Source organism: Heptranchias perlo, chromosome 9 (assembly GCF_035084215.1).
Source record: "Heptranchias perlo isolate sHepPer1 chromosome 9, sHepPer1.hap1, whole genome shotgun sequence".
NCBI lineage: Eukaryota > Metazoa > Chordata > Chondrichthyes > Hexanchiformes > Hexanchidae > Heptranchias > Heptranchias perlo.
This window is the reverse complement of record NC_090333.1, coordinates 44,678,156-44,704,716: the sequence shown is the minus strand read 5'-3', so window position 1 is coordinate 44,704,716 and position 26,561 is coordinate 44,678,156. Positions and strand designations below refer to the sequence as shown.

Below are 26,561 nucleotides of genomic sequence, written 5' to 3'. Positions count from 1 at the left end.
TACTGAACATTGCATTGCATTTTGCGAAGCAGCATAAGACCATCTCAAAGAGGTACTCTCACAATATTTCAACGGTATAATTCCAGCCAGTAAATTCTTAAATTTAACTTTTAAGTAGTGACATTGAGTTGGCTACCTATCCCGTCAGCTCTTTGCTAACAGTAAGGATGTGTTGAGCTCCGAGTATGCTTATAGCATTCGTGCATAAAGTTTTCCCTGCCTGACAATAATACAGCACTAGCAGTATAACCCAGTACTGCAGGCTTCATATTGCTGTAAGCAGGTGGCAATTTCAAAACACATGTTTTAACCTTTTCAAACTTGTTGATATCCTGTATTAGGAGCCTTGGCCCATCATCTACATCTCACAACAATAAATATCACTGTAGTAATAAAATGAAATGAAACCTGCAGTACAACAGCTTCACTTAGGCTTCACACTCAACCCACCCTCACCAACTAAGGAATTGAGGCCTGCAAGCGAGGAATATTTTTATAATAGGACTCTGATGGGTGGTGACTTACTCCTGTCTTTTCGTCAAAGATTTTTATGCCTCCGAATGAAATGGTCAGAAAGATCCTCTGCTTGTGTTCTCCTTTCGAGCGTGCTCCAGCTGCAATTCCCTGTTGGGGGTAAAACAACATGGAATAAGTGTCAATAAAAAAACACAAAATTCAATCAAGCAGTTTTTGGGTTTCCTGCTTGCCAAGCACAAAAATTCAAAAAAAAATCTTTGAATTCGGTCATTATTTCCCATGCAGTTCAATGGATTCATGTGTTCCTTGGCCCAATTATACTGCAGTTTCTGTGCTGAAATGGCACCGTTTTCATTTCACATCAACACAAAACCTGGGGAATGAAGTCACTGAACACTGCATGTTGAGAAGCAGCATAAGACCGTCTCAGTGAGGTAGTCTCACATCATTTCAACTTTGCACTGGCGGTGGTATAATTCCGACCAGTGAAAAGTAAAAAAAAATGTTAAAAGAGAAATTGCTCACAACGTATAAAGCAACGTTACTTTTGATCTCAAGTAATATATGGTCATGCTGCATCAGAGAAATCAAGGAAAAAAATGTTTATTTAGCATCTTTCAGAAACATCTCAAAATGCTTCACATACAATGACTTACTTTGAAGTGCAGTAATTGTTACATAGGCAAATGCAGAAACCACAATGATGTGCACAAGATCCCATAAATAAGTTGAATAACCAGTTAATCTGTTTTGCTATATTGGCTGAAGAGAAGGCGGCCAGGAAAACAGGTGAACTCTGTTCTCTTCTTTGAATTGAGCCATGGGACTTTCTATATTCACTTGACCCACTAGAAACAGGGAGATGGGGATTTGGATTAACATCTTATCTGAAGGGTGACATTTCTGATAATACGGCAGTCCTTTAGTACTGCTTTGAAGTATCAGCCTACATTATGTGCTCAAATCCTTGAGTGGGAACAATCTTCTAACTCAGAGGCAAGAGTGCTATCGGTTGTGTGGAATACGCAAAGTAAGGTCATATCTTTGGATCTGTTGCTTGTGCATACACCCGAGTCTAAGCTTCCATGGGAACATAGATCTACATGTGTGTAAACAGAGGAACTTACAAAACACAGTGAGACAGCTGAAGAGAAGCAATTACATTTTATTTTAATAAATTATTTCTTTGTAGTGATAAACACGCTGTTCCAGATCACAGTTTAAGAGATTTCAGGATTTATATGTCATTTTCCTGACCTTCTGTTAAAAGCCTCAAGACATGGGCACATATTAAGATTTTACACACGTCCAAGGAAAAGGTCACAGTCGCAATCATTCCAGCCCTAAAATAATGCATTAACTTGGAAATTGGTCAACAGGTGCTTATGGTGCTGTAATATTGTATGCAGTATGTTTTTTTTGTGTGAGGATTAAATTATTGACAATCACAAATTCTAGACAAGTGTAACAGTCTAAAATGGTTAATTCTTTCATCATCGGTTTGGATCCCATCTCATATGGTTGTAGCTGCTGCAAGGAACCTCTGGAGATCAGCAAGTTAATTCACAACAGATATCTTCCAGCTTTAATTTGTCAGGAAAAAAAGTGATATATATATGGGAGAAAAATAAAGTTGATGCTGATTAATTTATCCATTCGTCAAGTAAGCCATCTATTTTCTCATCAATTATGTTAATGCTAAGATCTCTTAACCCCTTAACCACTGGTTTATCCATTGTTTTCATCTGTTTCTGGGTTCTTTATTTGTGGGAGAGGTGTACAAAATGACAGCCAAATAAAACAAACGTTAAAGTCAAATTATAGTAGACTTGATAGGAATCATTGCCTGAACAACAACTGCAAGAAGCTGATTCTCCTTTTGATTGGGTTATGTCCCTAATAAAGAAGTTGGTGATATGGTCTGTGTTTATAAACTATGCCAGTTCTCCTCTGGCTGAGGATGGTGCCACGTAAGATAGTTTGGAAAGGATCGCCTGGACCCAATGTGAGGACACGATTTTGCTGTCCATTAAAATGAATGGGGCAACACAAGGGCTGGCAAGCATACAAGCAGAAAGCCCCATTCAGTATGACTGAATGTAGGACAAAACTATTAATAACCTTCAGTTAAAATCTTAAGATTATGCCAGTGTAAGGTAGTACTAATGAAGAAAGTTTAGCAATGTTACAATTGTTTTTAAATATACTGGCCTAAAATTTATATCGTACCAGGAGTGGGGTGCAATCCCAGTGCAGGGCACATGCCTAAAGAGGCCAGTGGCAGGACCATGGCAAATTGGGCCGTCTGCTTCATTTGTACGTTAGTGGCTAGCTTCGGGCACCAATTGCCTAAGATAAGGTAGAGTTTTAGTGTTCCTCTGTCCCCTCTCGAAGATAAGAAGGATCCCATGGAAGCAGGGTAGACAAACAATAGCTAATAAAAGTGATTCTCTGTTCATTAACTTGGCCATCTCATGTTACTTTACCTAGATATCATGGCAATTGGAAACACCCTTGAGGACAGAGAGAGTGAGGGCACACTGGAGAGATAAGTCTGGAACACACATCAAAATATGTGGAGTGAAAAGGATAATAGAATCCTAAAATATAAAACCAAGGAGAGGGAGGAAAACTGATGGGAAAATAATCACATTCTCCCCATCAATCCCTGTTGCAAAAAGATAGGGTACCTTAGGTGTGACTTACTTATCCATGAAAAATACGTAATTACAAGAGCTGACAGCTTTTAAAATAAAATTTCCTTTACTGTTATTTCTGAAAAATAAATCTTGCTGATAGGAAAGAACAACTTAGAATTCGTATTGGAATTCAAACCTTCACAGGACAAATTCCTGATTTTATTATGAAACTAGATTAGTCAAAATGTTTCTTATTGAAAATCCAACATGATGTAAATCTGCAGGGTTTGACACTTTAATATAGTCTTTTTTCAGCAAAATAATATAGTTATTGTTTATCTGTGTTACCCTGACAATTCAAATCAGCAATTTGCTTTGTACTTTAAGGTTTTATTTTTTTCTTTGAACCACGCAGGCTGAAAACTGTGTGAGGGTTATTGCGAATTGCCCAGAGATACAAATCTGCATTTTTATTCCTTCTTGTGCGTGCAATAATTGAACAATATAGAAATTGTATGAAAATAAATACAGCAACATGAGCCCTATTTAAATGGCCATTATTTCATCTTTTCATCGGAGGAATTGTTGCAAGGAATTATTTTTCTTTCTGTTTTTGAAAAGTGAAGAGAAATATTGGCTTATATTGGAAAATAAATAAAAAATACTAATAATCAAGTGCAGTGATGGATAGTCTCAATCTCTATAGAGACGGTGGTCTGTTTGCAAGAAACTTTAATACTGATAGCATGTTTAAACAGCAATTCACTGCCACACAATTTGGTAGGATATGGATTTATATCCATGATCTCCACATGTTGATTTACCAATTGTAGCCACTCTGCCACACTAGAGTAGTTGTCAAGCACTTCCCTCAGTATGCAAGGGCAATCTGATTGCAGGCCGCTATTAATGTCATTCTGAAATCAACTGCTAGAAAACCACCACTGAAACCAGGTCAGGGTGATTGTTCTTCTGATTTTTTTCCCCCTCTCTGTGGGAAAGTGCCTGAGCTCCAACACAGTTGTGATGTGGAGAATCAAAAGCAGGTTCCTGCATTCATTACTTTACAGTGCACTGTGTTGGTGCTCTGATGTACTGAACCATCACTCCACCTTCAATTAACAATTTTGTCTGGATGTTAAGTGGGATAGCCTGGGTCCAAGATGTGTATAGAATCTTACAGAAGGAGGCCATTCAGCCCATTAAACCTATGCTGATTTACTGAAAGAGCTAACCACTTAGTCCCATTCCCCTGCCCTTCCTCCACACCCTTTCTTTCAATTATTTATCCCACTTCCTTTTCAAAAGCTCTGGGTGTCTTAAAGTGCCTCAGAGATAATGGTACGCTTTTAAAGTGTAGTTATTGTTATGTTGGCAAATACAGCAGCCAATTTGCACACAATAAGGTCTGACAAACAAATCAGATAAGTGACCTGTTCTGCTGGTATTGGTTGAATGATTGTTGCTCCCTTGATGTGCTGCTGATATCACAACAGATATGGCATTGTGTGGGGCCCACGAACGGCCCTGTACAGTAGATACAGCTGCTTCATGCTGCTGGTTGTACAATAGGCAGAATTGTCAGGCTATCTGGGGGAGCTCATTATTCCACCAGTCCCACCCCCAAAAATGACAATGATGGAAGAAACCCACCACCTCTGATTGGAATTTCTTATTACTGCCAGAAAGAGGCAGGAAATAGGCTGTGTCCCAAATTCCTGTTCCCCCATTCACACTGTGCAGAAATTATGCCCCCAGTAAGCTCCGGAATTTTGCAGCCAGTGAGTCTAACACCAGAGATGATTTTAAATCATCGCAGTTGTGAAACGGTTTATTAGTATAGTTTGATTTTCTGCTTGAAAGCCATGGGTGTAGCTGCCATTAGTGAGTATAAAGCAGAGGAGCAGCAGGAGGATGAGGAGGAATGGGATGCCAGGGAGCAATAAGGGCATAGGAGGTGTATAAGGGCAGCAGGTATTACAACAGGCAGCAAGTGTAGCAGAACAGAGTCAGCTATCTGAGCATGACAGGAGCATTACATGAAGATGCCCAAGTTCACCAGAGAGGTTTTGACTGTGCCATCTGACCACAAATACCTGTAGCAACAGTCAACCGTCTGACAGGCACTACCAGGGGCAGATAGGTTCCCAAATGGATATAACATCCTGGCTTTTGGACAAGCAATACTGTTGTCCTGCACAATGAAATAATAGACTGCATAATATATTAATATATTAAAAGTAAATTCAGTGTATAAAGTTGTGCAATGTATGTGCTTAATGTGGTTTATTGTTGCGTTACGCCCTAATATGTCATGAATTCCTCCATGTTGGTTGTGACTGCGGCCTACAACTAAGTATTCTCCAAATTGAAAGCTGACAATGACAGGTGGCTGCATGGCCAACTAACAAACCACAACAGATACAGAATGCCCGCTACCTATATAGAATCATAGAATCGTTACAGCACAGAAGGAGGCCATTCGACCCATTGAGCCTGTGCCAGCTCTTTGTAAGAGCAATCCAGTTGGTCCCATTCCCCCACTCTTTCCCCATAGCCCTGCAAATTTTTTCCCTTCAAATATTTATCCAATTCCTTTTTGAAAGCAACGATTGAATCTGTTTCCACCACCCTTTCAGGCAGTGCATTCCAGATCATAACTACTCGCTGCGTAAAAAAGATTTTCCTCATGTCACCTTTGGTTCTTTTGCCAAATGTATGACTAACTCTAATGGACCAGCATCAGTGCCAGTGGTCCCCTTTGCTGGAGTTGTTTTGGGCTCATTGCTTTCAATGACACCATCTATAATTATGTCTGCAGGGCTTTGTGATGGGACAGAACTGTTACTGGCATAAATATCAACAAATTGCCCATCTATTTACTCCATGCAAGTCACTGCTGTAAGATATCTCTTCATGATGCCTACTGATCTATGTATGCATTGGACACTGGGCATAGCATCATAGAAATTTACACCACAGAAGGAGGCCATTCGGCCCATCGTGTCTGTGCTGGCCGATAAAGAGCCATCCAGCCTAATCCCACTTTCCAGCTCTTAGTCCGTAGCCCTGTAGGTTACAGCACTTCAAATGCATATCCAAGTACTTTTTAAATGTGATAAGGGTTTTTACCTTGACCACCCTTTCAGACAGTAAGTTCCAGATCCCCACCACCCTCTGGGTGAAAAGAATTCTCCTCAACTCCCAACTAATCTTTCTACCAATTACTATAAATCTATGCCCCTTGGTTTTTCTCTGCTAAGGGAAATAGGTCCTTCCTATCCACTCTATCTAGGCCCTTCTTAATTTTATACACCTCAATTAAATCAACCCCTCAGCTTCCTCCGTTCCAAAGAAAACAACCTCAGCCTATCCAATCTTTCCTCATAGCTAAAATTTTCCAGTCCTGGCAACATCCTCGTAAATCTCCTCTGTACCCTCTCTAGTGCAATCACATCTTTTCTGTAATGTGGTGACCAGAACTGTACGCAGTACTCAAGCTATGGCCCAACTAGTGTTTTATACAGTTCTAGCATAACCTCCCTGCTCTTATATTCTATGCCCTGACTAATAAAGGAAAGTATCGCGTATGCCTTATTTACCACCTTATCTACCTGAGCTGCTACCTTCAGGGACCCGTGGACATGCACTCCAAGGTCCCTCTGTTCCTCTACACTTCTCAGTATTTATTGTGTACTCCCTTGCCTTGTTTGCCCTCCCCAAATGCATTACCTCACACTTCTCTGGATTGAATTCTATTTGCCACTTTTCTGCCCATGTGACCAGTCCAGTGATATCTTCCTGCAGTCGACAGCTTTCCTCCTGACTATCAACCACATGGCCAACCTCTGTATCGTCTGCAAACTTCTTAATCGTGCCCCCTACATTTAAGTCTAAATCACTGATGTATACTACAAAAAAACAATGGACCTAGTACTGAACCCTGTGGAACCTCACTGGAAACAGCCTTCCAGTCACAAAAACACCCGTCGACCATTACCCTTTGCTTCCTGCCACTGAGCCAATTCTGGATCCAACTTGCTACTTTCCCTTGGATCCCATGGGCTTTTACTTTTTTGACCAATCTGTCATTGTCAAAAGTCTTGCTAAAATCCATATAGACTACATAAAACATGCTACCCTCATCAACCCTCCTTGTTACCTCCTCAAAAAATTCAATCAGATCAGTTAGACACGACCTTCCCTTAACAAATCCATGCTGACTCTCCTTGATTAATCCGTGCCTTTCTAAATGACGATTAATACTGTCCCTCAGAATTTTTTTCCAATAATTTGCCCACCATCGAGGTTAGGCCGACTGGCCTGTAATTACTCGGTCTATCACTTTCCCCCTTTTTAAACAGCAGTACAATGTTAGCAGTCTTCCAGTCCTCTGGCACCACACCTGTAGCCAGGGAGGATTGGAAAATGATGGTCAGAGCCTCCGCTATTTCCTCCCTTGCTTCTCTTTATAGCCTGGGATACATTTCAACCAGGCCTGGCAATTTATCTACTTTCAAAGATGCTAAACCCCTTAATACTTCCTCTCACTATGTTTATCCCATCCAATATTTCAAACTCTTCCTCCTTAACTACAATATCTGCATCATCCCCCTCTTTTGTGAAGACAGACACAATGGGCTCGATCTTGGCGTCGGGTTTCCGGCGGGTTTCCAGCGGGGGGGCCCCGAAAATCCCGATATCCGGTCACGTGACCGGATCGCGACGAAATCCCGGCCACTTCCGGGTACCGCGCTGACGTGCGGGGCTGCGCGCGCAAGCCCCGCTGGTGGGAATCCCGCAGGCAATTAAAGCCAGCGGGGTTCCACTTGAGTGTACTTACCTTGCTTGTTGAGGTCAGTTAATGAGCTGAATCAGCTGTCAAAAGAGGAAGTGTGGGATTTTAGGTTCAAGGCAGTGAGCTTCACACACTGGGGGAAACAGTCTCTCTCCAACCAGGCGTGTTGCAGCCAGCAGCCTGTGGCAGGTGCCAAGGTGCACTCCACGGGGGACAGCCCTCACCCTCGCAGGAGGCCATCGCGTCACATAGGGCAACCCCTGCCCCCCACCACCCCCCGCCAAGCCAGAGGACAGACCGACACGAAACATCAGCCCCAGTCCGAGGAACCACCCACCTACCCTGCACAACCCCTCAGACCAACACCTGCCAGATGGGTGGTGTGTGGACACCCTTGGAGGACGAAGAGCATGACCAGCACCAGCAGCCTCGCAGTCCATGCCGTCCGCCGCAGAGACGTGGATCCCCCCAACACGGTGTTGTTGCACGCCCACCTGCACAGCAGGAGGGAGGGCTACCGCAGAGAGAGACGCATCGCAGAGGGCACTACCCTCGCCACAGGGTCCACAGACCGAGGCGCAGCTCCCCGGACCTCTCCGAGCAGCAGTGCACAGGGAGGCGCAGATTTGCTCGACATGTAGTCGTGGAGATCTGCAGGATCTTTCATGCCGAGCTGCCCCTGGCTGGCCCCAGCACCAACTGCTTACCTGTCGCTGTCAAAGTCACCACTGCCCTCCACATCTTCTCCTCCGCATCCTTCCAGGGTGCAGCCGGCTACACCGCCGATGTCTCTCAGTCGTCTGCGCGGACGAGCCCTGCAAATACACCTGCACCTACTCTGCAGTAACACGATGGGTGGCATCAGTGGTGGGTCCTCATAGTGATACCCAGGAGCGGGCATTATTGGACACAACGGACAGGATTCGCGGAGACATGGCAGTGGTGGTGTCAATATAATGTGTGCTGTTTGTTGCTCTGAAATTCAATATAGGTAACACCCATGACAAACCCTCAGACACCCTTGTGCACCCCCTTCATGCTCACGACACGTTTGCCTTACGCTGCTTACTGCACATATGTGATGCATGCCCTGTGGCTGCAGCACAGGTGGTGGCAGGTTGAGTGAGGCTGGCCGTGAGGGAGATGCACGAGAGGGTGAGTATGGGATGGAGCAATGAGATTGTATGAGGATTGGGTTGCGTGTTAGTGGCAGGATGAGTACTGGCGAGGTGAGTAGGTGGAGGTAAGATGAGGATGGGGTTTGAGTGGGTATGAAGGGTGATATTACAGAATAGTGTTGGCGGTGCCGAAGGAGATGTGGGGTGGGGGCAGTGTTGTGGCAGACGGAGTGTAGGGGAAAGACTTTGTGTTCTCACTGCGGCTGACCTACTGCGGTCATTGCAGCGCCTCCTGCACTGTAAGCAGGTGGGCCATATGTTGGTGGCGCAGGTGACCCCCTCTGCCACCTCGAGCCAGGCCTTCTTGGTGGCAGAGGCAGGCCGCTTCCTCCCGCCCGCCGGGGGGAAGATCTGTGTCCTCCCCCTCCTCCTCACCCCATCTGATGATACCTGGGGTGAGGCATCATTAAACTGGGAGCAGCCTTCCCCCTGGGCTGCTCCATGCTGCAATTTGTTCCATTGGTTGCAGCATCTGTCAGTGGAGGACTGCCCCTTTAGCTAGAGAGCCTCCAGGTGACAGATCGTACTGCGCATGCGCAGCCCGACCGACGCGCAGGCCAGCGCCGTGGACCCCGGAGGAGCAGGTAATTGATTCCTATTAGTGGGTTGCCTGCTACGATCGCGCGGGCAACCCACTAATTTCGCCGAGCGTGTTGACCACGCTCCCGGAGGACCACCCGCTGGGAACCCAGGCCTGCTAAATTCGAGCCCAATGTATTCATTAAGAACCATACCAACATCTTCCACCTCCATACATAGGTTACCTTTTTGGTCTCTAATAGGCCCTACTCTTTCCTTAGTTATCCTCTTGCTCTTTATGTATTTATAAAACATCTTTGGGTTTTCCTTGATTTTACTTGCCAATATTTCTTCATGCCCGCACTTTGCTTTCCTAATCTCCTTTTTAATTTCACCTCTGTACTTTCTATACTCCTCTAGGCTTTCTGTAGTATTGAGCTCTCGGTATCGGACATAAGCTTCTCTTTTTTACCTTATCTTACCCTGTATGCTCCTTGACATCCAGGGGGCTCTAGATTTGGCATTTCTACCCTTTTTCTTTATGGGAACATATTTGCTCTGAACCTTCACTATCTCCTTCTTGAATGCCTCCCACTGCTCTGAAACTGATTTACCTTCAAGTAGCTGTTTCCAGTCCACTTTTGCTAAATCACATCTCAGCTTAGTAAAATTGGCCTTTCCCCAATTGAGAACTTTTACTCCTGTTCTATCTTTTTCTTTTTTTATGACTATGCTAAATCTAACTGAATTATGATCACTACCACCAAGATGTTCTCCCACTGATACTCCTTCCACCTACTCAGCCTCATTCCCAGAACTGACCCCTCTCTTGTTGGGCTTGCTACCTATTGGCTAACAAAGTTCTCCTGAATGCATTTTAAGAATTCTGTATCCTCTATACCTTTTACACTGATTCTATCCTAGTTAATATTAGGATAGTTGAAATCCCCTACTATTATTGGCCTACTGTTTTTGCACTTCTCAGAAATTTGCCAACATATTTGCTGTTATATCTCCCCATGACTGTTCAGGGGTCTATATTACACTCCCAGCAGTGTGATTACCCCTTTTTTGTTCTTCAGGTCAATCCATATGGCCTCATTTGATAACTCGTCTAACATATCATCCCTCCTCACAGCTGCAATTCTTTCCTTTAACCAATATTGCAGCCCCTCCTTTTTTATCCCCCTCTCTATCTCTTTTGAAAACCCTGTAACCAGGATTGTTGAGCTGCCATTCCTGCCCTTCTTTAAGCCATATTTCAGTCATAGCTATATCATCATCCTTCCACATGTCTATCTGTGCCCTCAGCTCATCTGCCTTATTCACTAGACTCCTTGCATTGAGGTATATACCATTAAGCACTGCCAAACTCCTATGTTGTCTATTTTCTAGCCTTTGTTTCCTCTGCCTTCCAAACTCAATTTTCTGCCTTCCATTTCCAGCTCTGCTTTTCTCCCTTCTGAATCTACGCTCAGGTTCCCATCCTCCTGCCAAGCCAATTTAAAACCTCCCCAACAGCGCTAGCGAATCTCCCTGCGCTGCTCTTCATCCCTCATCAATGGACCTCGACTCAAGCTGGAACTTGGATACTGCGTCAGCGGTACGGAACCAGGAGCGAGACATGTTGGAAGAAACTGCAAGCGGGGTATCCCTTGTCCCCGAGGAGCCAGCCCTTAAGGGTGTTCAGTGCATGGAAGGGGGACAGGATGTTAGATTCCCTCAGAATGAAGGAATCGTGGCAGCTGCCAAGGAATCTGGCGCACATGTGAAGGAATCTTTTGCGGTGGTCACAAACGAGCTGAGTGTTGATGGAGTGATAGCCCTTCCTGTTGATGAACAGTCCTGGCTCTTGTGGAGGTGCTCGTATTGCTATATGGGTGCAATCAATTGCACCCTGCACCTGTGGGAAGCCAGCCACAGAGTGGAATCTCACTGTCCTCTTTGTCTGGCTGAGGTTGTCCATGGGGAAGCTGACGTACTGCGAGGTGAAACAAGCCGTCGGTGACCTGCCTTATGCACTCGCGTACAGACAACTGAGAGACCCTGGCGATGTCCCCGGTGGCACCCTGGAATGATCCGGAGGCGAAGAAGTTGAGGGCAGTGGTGACTTTAACAGCGACTGGTAATGAGATGCCACTCCACCCATCCAGGAGCAGCTCAGCATACCTGGCGACTCGCTCTGAGCCTCCGTATGCACTGCTCCTCAGAGAGGTCCAGGAAGCTGAGCCTTTGTCTGTAGACCCTGTGGCGAGGGTAGTGTCTCCTGCGACGTCGATCTCTCTGTTGTTAACCTCTGTGCTCTTGTGCGGGTGCCTGTGGTGCAGCACTGTGTTGTGGAGCTGCAAGTGGCAGAGGTGGACGCCGTGCCTGGCGAGGCTGGTGATGTTGCTCATCCTCAGATGTAGTGGTGAATGCAGCCATGGCGTCCCCCATCCTGATGGTGTGAGTTTGAGGAGGTCCGAAAAGTTGGTAAATACGTGTCAACAAAAGAATTCTGAGTGGAAACTAAGAATTTTCAGTGAAAACACAAAGATCTCCCAGCCAAATGTTTGTCTGAAAGAACTGAGTGTCCTGCTGGAATAACTTACCTTTTATCCTTATCTGTCAAACAAGCATTTGAATGTCCCACTGTCTGCTGGCTAAAACACGTCTGGTAGAACATGGCGTGTTTCCCATAGCACGGGAAACACACTGAGGACGTTTCAAAATCGGACCCCTGCCTCATTGTGCACAAAAGTGAGTACTCCAACTATCTAAATAACTCTCTTAACTGTCATTCCACCGGCTTTAATTGCTGGTAGGACTTCCACATTCAGGAGGTGCACGCGCACCCAGACGCGTCAGTGGGGAACTCAGAAGTCTGCGGTTTGGAGCCAAGTTCCAAACCCGCTCGGGATTTTCAGAGCCCCCCCGTCCCCGCACTTGCATTTCAAAATCGAGCCCATTGTGATTAGAATTAATTGAAAATAAAAAACCAATGAAATCGTGCTCTTAGGAACTTCACATTCAAAACCACACTTTTCTGAAATTTCAGTGGAGGGTTGTCAAAATAATAGTATGCCTGATTTTGCTCTGGGGGCACCCGGCAGGTGTCTGATGTGCGGCACACAGCCAATGCCGTTTGCCTGTAGAGAGGCAGCTGCGCTCATTTTTCCTCCCCCCCGGCCATTCGCATGACGCAGAGGAACTCCAGATGGCCTGATGGAGATCAGCAGCCAGAAGGCATTGATTGCATCCAAAAACCCTGAGGGGTTGCTAAACTTAAATAAAGGAACTTACATGCCTGTCTCCGGCCTTCCTCCTGGATCCCTGTCAATTCTCCATGGAGAAGCCCCAAGAAATCCTAGCATAGAGACCTAGCATAGAGACCTGACCTAACGGGCCTCTGCCCCTTTTTGCTCTATCCTGTGCCTGGGGCCGAGGAAAATCTAGTGATTTAGAGTTTAAAGCTATATTATATAATTATATATGTATCCAGCAGACAGAGCTAACCCTGTAGTTAATGCTGCCATCAGTTTGATAAGCTCCTGGCTGAGATCTAGATGATCAACAAATTAGAAAATGGCTGTGATAACAAAGAAATAAACACAGAGATAGTAATAGAACCATAAATGTTTACAACACGGAGGGGTCCATTCAGCCTATCGTGACTGTGCCGGTTCTTTGCTAGAACAATCCAAAACTGATCCCATTGCCTACTTTTTCCCCATAGCCCCGTACCTTCCTCTGCTACAAATGCTGATCTATTCTTTCCATAGAAGATGCAATTTCTTTGTCTCAGCTACTCCATGTGGCAAAGCATTCCATACTCCAACAACCGCTCGCTTAAAGTAACTTCTCCTGCCTTCTTTCCGCACTTTCTGAGTGACAATTTTAAATTGATGTTTTCTTGTCGGTGACTGCCCAACCAGAGAAAATAGTTTTTCCCTATATAACCTATCAAAACGCTTCTTCATTTTAAAAACTTCTATTATGTCTTTTCTTAACCTTCTCTGTTCCAATGGAAGTAGTCTCAGTAATCAGGCTCTCCTCATAACTATAGTTTCTCATCTCTGATATCATTCTGGTGAATTTTCGCTCTATGCTTTCTATGGCTTTAATTTCCTTTCTATATTGAGCCACCCACAGATTTTTATCTGTGGCCTAACTATTTTCGAGTACAAATTGATCATTATCTCTTTACTTTTGTATTCTCTGGCTAGGAAATTCCTGAGGCCCAGCTCAGCTGGTGGAACCTTTACCCGTCCTTGCCCGAGGCTGGAGACTGTGTCCAAAATCTCAGAAATGGGGTAATTTGTAGAGCCGAGGCAAGGCCACCACCGTCTGCAAGAGCACACGGCAATCGCTGTGATCCGCCTGATTGCCGTTCGAAGTTGGAGTGGCACCAAGTGGCTCCACCTGAAGTCCACAAAAAGCCCAGAGGGGCCGAACAAATAATTTTTTCCATTTTTGGCTCCCACTGGAGCTACTTGATGCTGGATAAGATAATCAACCCCCTCCAGGAATGAATACCTTATGTTCTAGTGAAGGTTTGGGATCTTCAGAAGACCTCAAAGGGACTGAGTCTTAACTGGCATGAGTTACACTGAGGCCTTTCAAGGCCACAAAGCTAGGAATTTCCCAGAGAAGCCCAGGATCTCCCTCGACACACCTCTTGACATGGGGGCAGGTGGGCAGAAGATGCACCCAGTTCCCACCGACCAGAATTTAAAAGGTCTGGTCTAAACAGGGCTGAATCCTGGTGGAGCAGATTCCATCCCATCTTCCAGGCCTCCCACCTACGCCATATGCATCTGGGACATACGCCATCTCACAATCCAAGAATTTTGGGACCTACATCCCATTTATAAAACCCAAAAGACTATTACCTGATTACGACTTTATCTACCTGTACTCACACTTTCACGGATATGAACAGGGAGAGAAAGGGAGATAGAGAAAGAGAGATAGAATCCATAGTTCGACATGAAATCGAAGATTTTGTCCACAACTGACATTAGACTAACTGGACTATAAGTATCTGGTTTATCCTTCTCGCCCTTCTTGAACAAAGGGGTTACATTGGCTACTCTCCAGTCTCCTGGCACAATTTGCATACATAAGGAGGATTGAAAAATTGTGGCCAGAGCCTTTGTTGTCTCCTCTCTGACTACCTTCAACAGACTAGGATGCATGTCATCAGGGCCCGGTGACTTATCCACCTTGAGTTCTACTCATTTTTTTCCAGAACCAGTTTCGTTTCTATAGTTACCTCTAATAATTGTTCCACATCCTTCCCTAATACATCGAAGCTCTCATTTCTACCATCATTTGTAAAAACTGATACAAAATATTTATTTAATATCTCTGCCATACCTTCATTCTCCACAACTAGATTTACCCCTTCATCTCGGATTTGTCATACTGTCTCTAATTATTTTTTCACTATGCTTGTAAAAGCTCTTAATATTTCCTTTTATATTATCGGTAAGCCCTTCAAATCGAGCTGCCAACTGAGAATCATGGATCTAGACACACTCTGTTTGACATACTATAGTTGTGTATGGAGCTGTGCTGCTTAGTACAATAGATTGTTTAAACAGAGTCACATTACAGAGTTTCAGAAAGACAACCTCATTAATTACAGTCTTTAGAGAAAAGCTATTTATTGTAGCTTTTCTCGGGGAATGAATAGCAATTGTAACAATAGGGCTTGGGGGGCATAGGATGATGCAGTGGGTTAGAACACTGTCTATTCACATCCAGAACTTGCATTTCAATTCAGCTTAGACTGACACAGTATAAAAGTCTCCTCTCTCTACTGGCTGTAAGTAGCATATTTGAAAAGGGAATGAGGCAGCCTAAAACCTGTATTCACGTGGAAGCGGGTCTATAACACAAAATGAACCATTACTCAACACTAAATTGTCAACTTCACTCAAACTGTGCAAAGGATGGCAGGTGTGTCAAATGGAAATGTCACATGGTGCAGTAAGGGATTCATTTCTGAAATCAGAAGTTATGGCACATTGCTGGGATAAAGTAGAAAAAAGTTTTAATTTTGCCTTCGCTATTTGTGAGCTAATGGAGTACTTGAAACTGACATGTTGACCCAGAACTTGTGGAGCCAATTCTCCCAATCACTGGCAGGTAGGCGTGCCAGGGTACAGTAGCATAGTGGTTATGTTACTGGACTAGTAATCCTAGAAGCCTGGACTAATAATCTGGGGTCATGAGTTCAAATCCCGCCACAGCAGCTGGGGAATTTAAATTCAATTAATTAAATAAAATCTGGAATTAAAATACTAGTATCAGTAATGGTGGCTACGAAACTACCGGATTGTCGTAAAAACCCATCTGGTTCACTAATGCCCTTTAGGGAAGGAAACCTGCCGTCCTTACCCGGTCTGGCCTATATGTGACTCCAGATTCACAGCAATGTGGTTGATTCTTAATTGCCCTCTGAAATGGCCGAGCAAGCCACTCAGTTGTAAAATCTCGCTTAAAAAAAGTCATAATAAGAATAAAACCAGACGGACCACCCGGCATCGGACCACTGGGCACCAGACACGACAAAGGCAAACCAAGCCCAGTTGACCCTGCAAAGTCCTCCTCACTAACATCTGGGAACTTGTGCCAAAATTGGGAGAGCTGTCCCACAGACTAGTCAAGCAACAGCCTGACATAGCCATACTCACAGAATCGTACCTTTCAGCCAACGTCCCAGACTCTTCCATCACCATCCCTGGGTATGTTCTGTCCCACCGGCAGGACAGACCCACCAGAGGTGGTGGTACAGTGATATACAGTCAGGAGGGAGTGGCCCTGGGAGTCCTTAACATTGACTCTGGACCTCATGAAATCTCATGGCATCAGGTCAAACATGGGCAAGGAAACCTCCTGCTGATTACCACCTATCGCCCTCCCTCAGCTGATGAATCAGTCCTCCTCCATGTTTAACATCACTTGGAGGAAGCACTGAGGGTAGCAAGGGCACAGAATGTACTCTGGGTGGGGGATTTCAATGTCCATCACCAAGACTGGCTCGGTAGCACCACTTCTGACCGAACTGGCCAAGTCCTGAAGGACATAGCTGCCAGACTGGGACTGCGGCAGGTGGTGAGTGAACCAACACTAGGGAAAAACTTACTTGACCTCGTCCTCACCAATCTACCTGTCGCAAATGCACCTATCCATGACAGTATTGGTAGGAGTGACCACCGCACAGTCCTCGTGGAGATGAAGTCCCGTCTTCGCACTAAGGACACCATCCAATGGCACTATCACCGTGCTAAATGGGATAGATTCAGAACAGATTTAGCAGCTCAAAACTGAGCATCCATGAGGTGCTGTGGGCCATCAGCAGCAGCAGAATTGTATTCCAGCACAATCTGTAACCTCATAGCCCGGCATATTCCTCACTCTACCATTACCAACTAGCCAGGGGATCAACCCTGGTTCAATGAGGAGTGTAGAAGAGCATGCCAGGAGCAGCAGCAGGCGTACCGAAAAATGAGGTGCCAACCTGGTGAAGCTACAACTCAGGACTACATGCATGCTAAACAGCGGAAGCAACATGCTATAGGCAGAGCTAAGCGATTCCACAACCAACGGATCAGATCAAAGCTCTGCAGTCCTGCCACATCCAGTCGTGAATGGTGGTGGACAATCAAACAACTAACGGGAGGAGGTGGCTCTGTAAACATCCCCATCCTCAATGATGGCGGAGTCCAACACGTGAGTGCAAAAGACAAGGCTGAACCATTTGCAACCATCTTCAGCCAGAAGTGCTGAGTGGATGATCCATCTCGGCCTCCTTCCGTATATCCCCACCATCACAGAAGCCAGTCTTCAGCCAATTCGATTCACTTCACATGATATCAAGAAACGGCTGAGTGCACTGGATACAGCAAAGGCTATGGGCCCCGACAACATCCCGGCTGTAGTGCTGAAGACTTGTGCTCCAGAACTAGCTGCGCCTCCAGCCAAGCTGTTCCAGTACAGCTACAACACTGGCATCTACCCGACAATGTGAAAAATTGTCCAGGTATGTCCTGTCCACAAAAAGCAGGACAAATCCAATCCGGCCAATTACCGCCCCATCAGTCTACTCTCAATCATCAGCAAAGTGATGGAAAGTGTCGTTGACAATGCTATCAAGCGGCACTTACTCACCAATAACCTGCTCACCGATGCTCAGTTTGGGTTCCGCCAGGACCACTCGGCTCCAGACCTCATTATAGCCTTGGTCCAAACATGGACAAAAGAGCTGAATTCCAGAGATGAGGTGAAAGTGACTGCCCTTGACAATAAGGCAGCATTTGACGAGTGTGGCACCAAGGAGCCCTCATAAAATTGAAGTCAATGGGAATCAGGGGAAAAACTCTCCAGTGGCTGGAGTCATACCTAGCACAAAGGAAGATGGTAGTGGTTGTTGGAGGCCAATCATCTCAGCCCCAGGACATTGCTGCAGGAGTTCCTCAGGGCAGTGTCCTAGGCCCAACCATCTTCAGCTGCTTCATCAATGACCTTCCCTCCATCATAAGGTCAGAAATGGGGATGTTCGCTGATGATTGCACAGTGTTCAGTTCCATTCGCAACCCCTTAGATAATGAAGCTGTCCGAGCCCGCATGCAGCAAGACCTGGACAACATCCAGGCATGGGCTGATAAGTGGCAAGTAACATTCACGCCGGACAAGTGCCAGGCAATGACCATCTCCAACAAGAGAGAGTCTAACCACCTCCCCTTGACATTCAACGGCATTACCATCGCCGAATCCCCCAACCATCAACATCCTGGGGGGTCACCATTGACCAGAAACTTAACTGGACCAGCCATATAAATACTGTGGCTACGAGAGCAGGTCAGAGGCTGGGCATTCTGCGGCGAGTGACTCACCTCCTGATTCCCCAAAGCCTTTCCACCATCTACAAGGCACAAGTCAGGAATGTGATGGAATACTCTCCACTTGCCTGGATGAGTGCAGGTCCAACAATACTCAAGAAGCTCGACACCATCCAGGACAAAACAGCCCGCTTGATTGGCATCCCATCCACCACCCTAAACATTCACTTCCTTCACCAGCGGCGCACTGTGGCTGCAGTGTGTACCATCCACAGGATGCACTGCAGCAACTCGCCAAGACTTCTTCAACCGCACCTCCCAAACCTGCGACCTCTACCACCTAGAAGGACAAGAGCAGCAGACACATGGGAACACCACCACCTGCACATTCCTGCATTGTCACTGGGTCAAAATCCTGGAACTCCCTTCCTAACAGCACTGTGGGAGAACCTTCACCACACGGACTGCAGCGGTTCAAGAAGGCGGTTCACCACCACCTTCTCAAGGGCAATTAGGGATGGGCAATAATTGCTGGCCTTGCCAGCGACGCCCACATCCCATGAACGAATAAAGTAAAAAGGATCTGGTTGATAGCACAAAGGCAGGTGAGGGCAATTCGGTTCTGCTGCTGCTTATCTCTCTGACATGCCTTCTTACATCTGGTCTTATTAAAATATTGTGATTGAGATGCTTCAAAGCCAACCTCCATCATTAATTTTAACTTGACTTTCCAACATCATTAGACTCTTCATTTAGATGCTTTGTCATTCCCTGATTTCCCACGAAAGCTTGTATTGTAAGAGCTCCTCTTTAACCAGCTCTCCCTACTCTGCTAAAGTCTTGCAAGTGCTTTATTTATTGTCACGTTTCCAGTGAGTTCGCAGATAGTATTTGATTATTTTAGGTTCCACACAAACATTATGTGCTGTTAGGAGAAAGAACAAAAAAAACCTCAGAAAAAGCAACAAAAAAACCCTTAAAAATGCCAACAAAAACTAATAACAGAATCCAGTGATAAAAAACATGTTGTGAAACTGGAAAATTATAAAGCTGTATTATTACTCATGCCCATTCCAGATGGGTGAAACCATTTTAGGGCAGTCTAAAATGTCTGGTGGATAATTGCGCTTGGCACTAAAAATAATACATGGGTCTGAGCCAGATTTTCCACTTCCTCCAACACTTGTTCCACTTCTGCACCACTGGCCTTAGTGACCAGAAAATCTTCACTAATACTCAAACTATGGCCTAACCAAAGTCTTGTACGCATTGGGTACAAAATGTATGCTGAAGACCTGTGCACGAGGATTAGCTGCTTCCCTAGCCAAGCTAATCCAGTGTAGTTATGGTACTGGCATCTACCAAACAATGTGGAAAATTGCCCAGGTAAAAAAAAACAATAAGTCAAACCTGGACAATTACCATTCTATCAGTTTCCTCTCAATCATCAGAAAGTGATGGATGGAGTCATCAGTGACATCATCAAGTGACAGCTACTCACTAATAACTTGCTCACTGAGACATAATTTGGATTTTGTCAGAACCAGTTGGCTCCAGACTTCATCACAGCCTTGATCCAAACATGGACACAAGAGCTAAATGGCAGAGGAGGGGAAGAATAGCTACCCTCAACCTCAAAGGAGCATTTGACTGAGTATGACACCAAGAACCCCTGGCAAAACTGAGATCAATGAGCAACAAAGGAAAAGCGCTACAGTAGCTGGAGTCATACCTGATGCACAGGAAGATGGTTGTGATTGTTGGAGGCCAATCATTACAGTCCCAGGACGTCACTGTTGGGAGCTCCTCATGGATGTATCTTCAGCCCAACCATCTTCAGTTGCTTTGTCAAAGATCTTCCTTCCATTGCAAAGTCAGGAGTGGGGTTGCTTATCCTTAGATAATGAAGCAGCCCTTGCCAACTTACAGCAGGAGTGGATGATATCCAGACTTGGGTTAACAATTGGCAGATAAAATTTGTGCCACGTAAGTGCCAGGTGATGATGACTTCTAACAAGAAAAAGCCCAATCACATCCCTCTGACCTTCAATGACACCATCATTACTGAGTCCCCCCACCATCGACAATGGCTCTACTTTGTTCAGTTCAAAGAAGAAAACCTTACTTGTGGATAATAGGAACATTTCACTTCATTGTTGTGAGCTACTTGATTCAGCAATCTGACTGGGAATTGGTGAAACCTGTTCAATATAAATTTTCATTGTTTTATTATATTTCAACACCTTTGGAACTCTGTAAAATTACCTTTAGTTTCATCATTGAGTCTTGGCAGAGCTTATCTCCCCTTGCAGCTGAAACCTCATCCACACCAATTAGTTTTGCCTTGTACCGGATTCCATCTCCTTTGAACCGTTTTATCAGACCAGCTTCACTCCGATCCTGACCTGGAAGTTTAAAAAAAAATAAGGTTACAATTTGTAACTGAGGTTACAGGTTAATTATTTCATTCGGTGATTAAGGTTATCAAGTGAAGATGCAAACAAGTCTTGTAGATGCAACTAAATTCCCTTAGAACTACAATCTAACAACAACTTGCATTTAGATAGCATCTTTAATGTAGAAAAATGTCCCAAGGCACTTCACATGGGAGCAAAAATGGACACAGGGCATGTAAGGAAGTTAAGCATAATCAAATAGATAGCTTTCTGAAAATAATTAAAGACAAAGAGGAAGTTAAGTGCAGAGAGTAGGACAGGGAGTTCCAAAAAGTAAGGTCAAGACAGCTTTCAGCTCTGTGACTGACAGTGGATGAGAGAGGGAGAGGGGATACACAGGTCAGAGTTAAATGAAAGAAGGGCTTGGGACAGGGTGTAAGGATGGAGGAAGTCCCAGAGGTCGGATAGGGTGAGGCCATGCAGGGGTTTGTAGATAAGGAAGAGGAGCTGGAAATCAATGCATTGGAGAAAGAGGGAGCTAATTTAGGTCAGTGAGTACTAAAGTGATGGGTAAGGAGGACTCAATGCAGCAGTACTTAGCATGAGGTAGGAGGTGTGCGGTGGTACTTTGAACAAGTTGAAGTTTATGGAAGGTGCAGCTTGTGAGGACATAGAGGAGGGTGTTAGAGAAATCAAGTATGGAGACATATAGATTAGAGTTTTGACTGTGGTAGAAGTGAGGTAGGAACGGAAATGGATGATGTTATGGCAGTGGAAATAAGCGGTCTTGGTGGGACCCAAGATGTGGGGCTTGAAACTCAGCTCGGATTAGAAAGGAGACTAGGGTTTCAAACTATCTGACATAGTAAGAGTGAGTAGTCAGGGTGGGAATTGGAGTCAGTGGCAAGAGTACAGTTTTGGCTGGGGCCAGAAATGATGGCTTCAGAATTCCCTATGTTAATCTGGAGGAAATTTTGGCTCATCCACAACTTGATATTGCACAGGATGTCTGACAGCACAAAGATAGTTGTGGTGTCAAAGAATGAGGTAAGGCTGGGTAGCATCAGCTTACATATGGAAATTGACCCCATACCCATAGATGATGTCACTGAGAGGCAATATGTAAATGAGCAAAAGGAAGGGGCAAGGATGGAACCTTGTTATACACCATAGGTGAGCATGTGGGAGCAGGAGGTGAAGTCAATCCTGGAGATGCAATGGCTGCAATTGGACAGGCACGAGTGGAACCAAATAAGGGCAGCCTTATGGAGGTGGACCATGGAGGAGAGGTAATAGAGGAAGATGGTGTGATTGATCATGTCAAATGTTACAGAAGTCAAAGAGGACAAAAAAGGGTAGTGCAGCGATGTTGTAGTCACAGAAGATATCATCAGTTACTTTGATGAGGGTCAGGGTAGGATGAATCTGGAGCAGGAAGAAGGTTGGGGGCAGGGGGAGAGGAGAGAAGGAGTGGTGTCTGAAGTAGGAAATGGTGACTGAAGCAGTTGTCTTGGTCTCAATCTTGAAAGCAATAAAATCTATAAGCTGCTAACATAATATTGATCAACATTTCACTAAAACGTATGTTTAAAATAAATGGAAATTACTTTGCATGCAATGCACAAACTACCATTAAAGAAACACTGACAAAATGTACAAAATAGTCAAGTTTATTTAATCCACTCAATTGGATTATTTATTTCCATCTCCCATTCTTCTACTATGCCCTGGAATGATCAAACAACATAAGACTACTTCAAATTAAATTAATAGCCATTATTCTCCACACAATATGCCTCCAATTGTCCCATTTACAGCCCTTTGATAATTTATGGCTTAGGGTATAACACATATTACTCTACACCCCAGCCCAATTCAGTCATGATTGTAATGCTGCATTCTCTGCAGGCACCCTGTCCTTTTCTTCTAACTGTATTCCATCCTTTTAGGGAAGCCATAGCATGAGATGGGTTTCAAGCAGAGATAAATGGGTTTACCCAAATTCGGTCATGCCTCTAGGCCGACGCGAACTGAGCGCAGAGGCCCGATCGAAATTGGACCTTGGGCTTCATCTGAATAATCGGGGCGAGCTGCCATCGGCATTGCCAACTCTGGTTGGACGTTTTCCTAGAGGTTTCATCACATGACTTGCTGCCTTCAACCGTACCATCCAGTCAAACAACCTACTTTCCCAACTCCAGTATTTTTATAACTAATAAACAAAAGTGCTCAAAATAAATGAAAAACACCCCACACAATTTGTAAAATGCCCCTATGATTTTTCTCCCAGGCTGATCAAAACAGTGTCCAAGAGATTAATTTTTAATTTCTGGAGACTACAGAACAATCTTGAATTGTTGGCAACCATTGTTGTTTGTTGTGTCTCCAGAGGCAGGTCACCCATTTGGCCTGATCTGATTCACGCCGTTCGCTTGGATGGCAGCTGCCCTAATGTACGTTTTGGATGCGGGAGGAGAATGAGAGGGGGTTAAGTGTAGACCAGTAGCGGCCTGCTGTAGTGCTGTGTAGTTGAGAGGAGCATTCCTACTCCTCCCTGCTCCACATTAAAGTAAGTGTTAAAATGAAAAAACTAACCTTTATGTTGAAACCCTGAGCGGAGCAGGGTCAACGCTGGCGAATTTCTTCAAGGGGTCCTTAAGCAGGAATAAAGCCCCTCATTGACATATTCAAGGGACCTAATGCCTGTTTACAGTGGCCGCCCGGGACGTCTGATTAATGTCCGAGACCAATTTAGAGTTGAACGTATTTCTGGCATCTTTGCGGTGCAGGTCATAGCTCTGCAAAATTGTTCCTTTTTGCCCCCGTATTCCGCCCAGAAAATTGGTGAAACGAGAGCCAATTTCTACCTCAAAATATCTACTGGAATGTCCAAGCATTACTGACATGTCACTCTGGGCTTTAGTATCCAATTGTAACTTTACAGTACAAAGAACCATCTAATTAATGTGTCATTTGATAAATACAAAAATAATATTTCCTTGATAGATATTTGCAAGCCACTCTGAAAAAGGGCAGTCAGATAAAGTGCTGTCGTAAGCTTCTGCAATAGTTCAGGGTCTAAGTGCACCATGTGGTGCGTTACTAAACCATACAGGAAGGTTTTGGGTTCAATCATTGGTCTATGCTGAGATAATTGCTCTCAGTCAAGGTTGTGCCGGGAGTGCTACAATTGTCACTGAACTGCCTCCAATTGTAATTTCGCAATCTTTTCTGTGTATTTTGTACTGAACATTGATACTGTGGAAGGCAAGGTATTGTGATACACATACCAATTGGAGAAACCAGCTAGTAGTTTTACTCAGGAAAAGACATCTGTCAGAAATTGGTCAGGACTGTACTGGGGAAACCCCACTGTACTTCTTGGAGCACTGTAAATAGGAACTACTGTGGTTTGCACAATACAATATAAATGGAATTGTTTATGCTACAGTGTAGTATTACCTGCTCTCATTTCTCTCTCCCACCCTCACATTACTTCACAATTCTGAAGCAAAACATTACTTAGGGGAAAAATCCAGATTTCTCTTCCTCTCGTGTAGCATTATGAACAATATAAAGCTATCTGCAGCTCGTGATTTAATGAGATGCAGCGAACCATTTAATCAGATTGTTTTGTTCATTTATACAACAATATCTTAAATTGAATTTGAATGCCATGGTTATCAGTACAGTGTTATTTTGGGTCCATCTGAATTACAATGAAAACGTATGTGGAAGCAAGTTTATTCGATGAACTGCTGAGCCATACAGACCAAGAAGGTTCCAAGTTTATGGATATTGGGTGAGGACAGGATTGGACTTGGCAGTGGAACCATTTCCCAGCAACGCGTCAATGCTTTCATAACATGAAGAAAGAAGAAAATTAGCAAAGGAGAAGTGAACTTTGCAGCTTTAGTGATTGTTTTGTGACTAAATAAAGGCTGAGTATAGACCCTGTAATCTTGCAGTTTTAGCCACATTGCTGGCTGTGAGCCTAGTTATTTATAACCATGAGTTATTCTTTTACTTTCTCTGGTAAATCAGCAGATAAAATGACCTCTATGTTACATTTAAAAATTGGTAGCTATATGTAGCAAAAGTTTTGACCAGGAGGTGTTTGAAGCTACAGAACATTTTGATTTATTATTATGTGTTGCATGCTGATTTCCTAGGTAATCGATTGTAAATTAATTTTCAATAAACCTGCATCAGTAACACCACAAACCAGGTTGACAGCCTTCCATGAATATCCCACTGCACTGTTCATCTCTCAGGTTAACTCCAAATCTGTAAAATCTTGGCCATAAAAGATAAGAATTGTGAATTTAATCACCTGTAAGAAAATGCCTGGTATATATTATTCAAAAACTAGTAAGATACCAAGGATTCTTTTCAGGACTATAATCAAATCTTGGAGTTTAGATCATGCTCATAAATTTGATTACTGCCTTATAATCACAAATATCCAATATTCTATATATTATATTTATCTAGGAAGGAAATTAATATTTTGAACCAGGCAATGGTGCTGGTATTAGATTTAAATAAAACTGAAGAGTGGTGGCACGCATTTTTTCTGAGGCTGCGAATCGCTATAACTGGTGATCCACAAACGTGATTGAGTGCAGCAATCATTGGAATGTAAGCAGCATGCTATTTAAATACCTAATATTTAAATACTCCTGGACTATTGAAGATCAGATTCTTCCAATGTAATTCTAGGGAATATAGATGAATACTTTCTTATGTTCTCTCCTGAAGCACTGAATTACGCTATGGTAAAATTCCATAGATGCCGGTAGCCCTCCAGTATCTTGCCTATGTAGTAATTCTTCACACGTGAGCCTAGACAATGTATGTTGGCAGGCTATTTAACTATGAAGCCCACTGTAATCAAGCCTCAGCCTGTCCTCACAGACAGCTCTGGATGACTTTTCCCCTCCCTAGTCTAGAGTGATGAGACCAATTGTAATCCCCTGTTGTTGCACCAGTTGAGATCAGCTAACTCAGCACAGACCAGGGATCAAATCTGTGATCTTTTTGGTCCGTATGGTTTGGTACCCACTAAGCCATTAGCGGGAGCAAGTACATCTTTCTGCACTGGTAAGTATCAGATGCACACTCTCTTGTTTCCTCGTGTGTTTTCAGGGTCACAGGCAAGGCCATTGGTTTACAGAAAGATGGACAGAATTGCAGAATATGATCCCAAAAGATTTTGGAATCCCATGTATTAAAAAAAAAGGAATTTCACTTATTTTGCCACCGTAAACCAGTGGTCCTGATCATGACAATTATCACCAATTTATCGATAATGAACAGACATCTTAATCTTGTTCAATTCACACAAGTCCACTCACTGCTTAGGTTATACTCTATGTATGCAGACATATTATGTTACATTTTACCACTGATGTTTTGGCAGTTTTTGGATTTGACGCATGCATTTATGTGTGAAATATGAAAAGAGAAGTCTACTCCAGTGAACAGCAAGCAGACCTCAACTTCCCAGTCCTGTACTACAGGGTTCATTAGATGGGTGAATTAGCAGGTGCAGCTGAATCGGTGTTGGAGGTGAGGGTGGTGAAGGCAGGGGAAAGGAGTTTAAGGAGACATTGGTAGTGGAAAAAAGCCTGGGGTTGCCTTTGCTCCCCAGAATGACCCTAGAGTAGTGGGTGGTTTTGACAGAGGACAAGTGAGCCCTGGTAGAGCTTGATGTGGCCCAGCCA

At 44.2% G+C, this 26,561-nt stretch overlaps 1 protein-coding gene across 5 annotated transcripts in view; it reads right to left on the bottom strand.

The window, feature by feature from the left end:
• Positions 1–26,561, bottom strand: part of dab1a (DAB adaptor protein 1a) — a 238,417-nt gene that overhangs the window by 69,580 nt on the left and 142,276 nt on the right. For all 5 annotated transcript variants that reach the window (XM_067990301.1, XM_067990302.1, XM_067990299.1 and 2 more), the window contains exons 3-4: positions 20,705–20,844; positions 526–624 (exon numbers count right to left, since the gene is read on the bottom strand). In XM_067990301.1, coding sequence (XP_067846402.1) covers positions 526–624; positions 20,705–20,844 — 239 coding nt within the window. The remainder of the gene's footprint in view (positions 1–525; positions 625–20,704; positions 20,845–26,561) is intronic.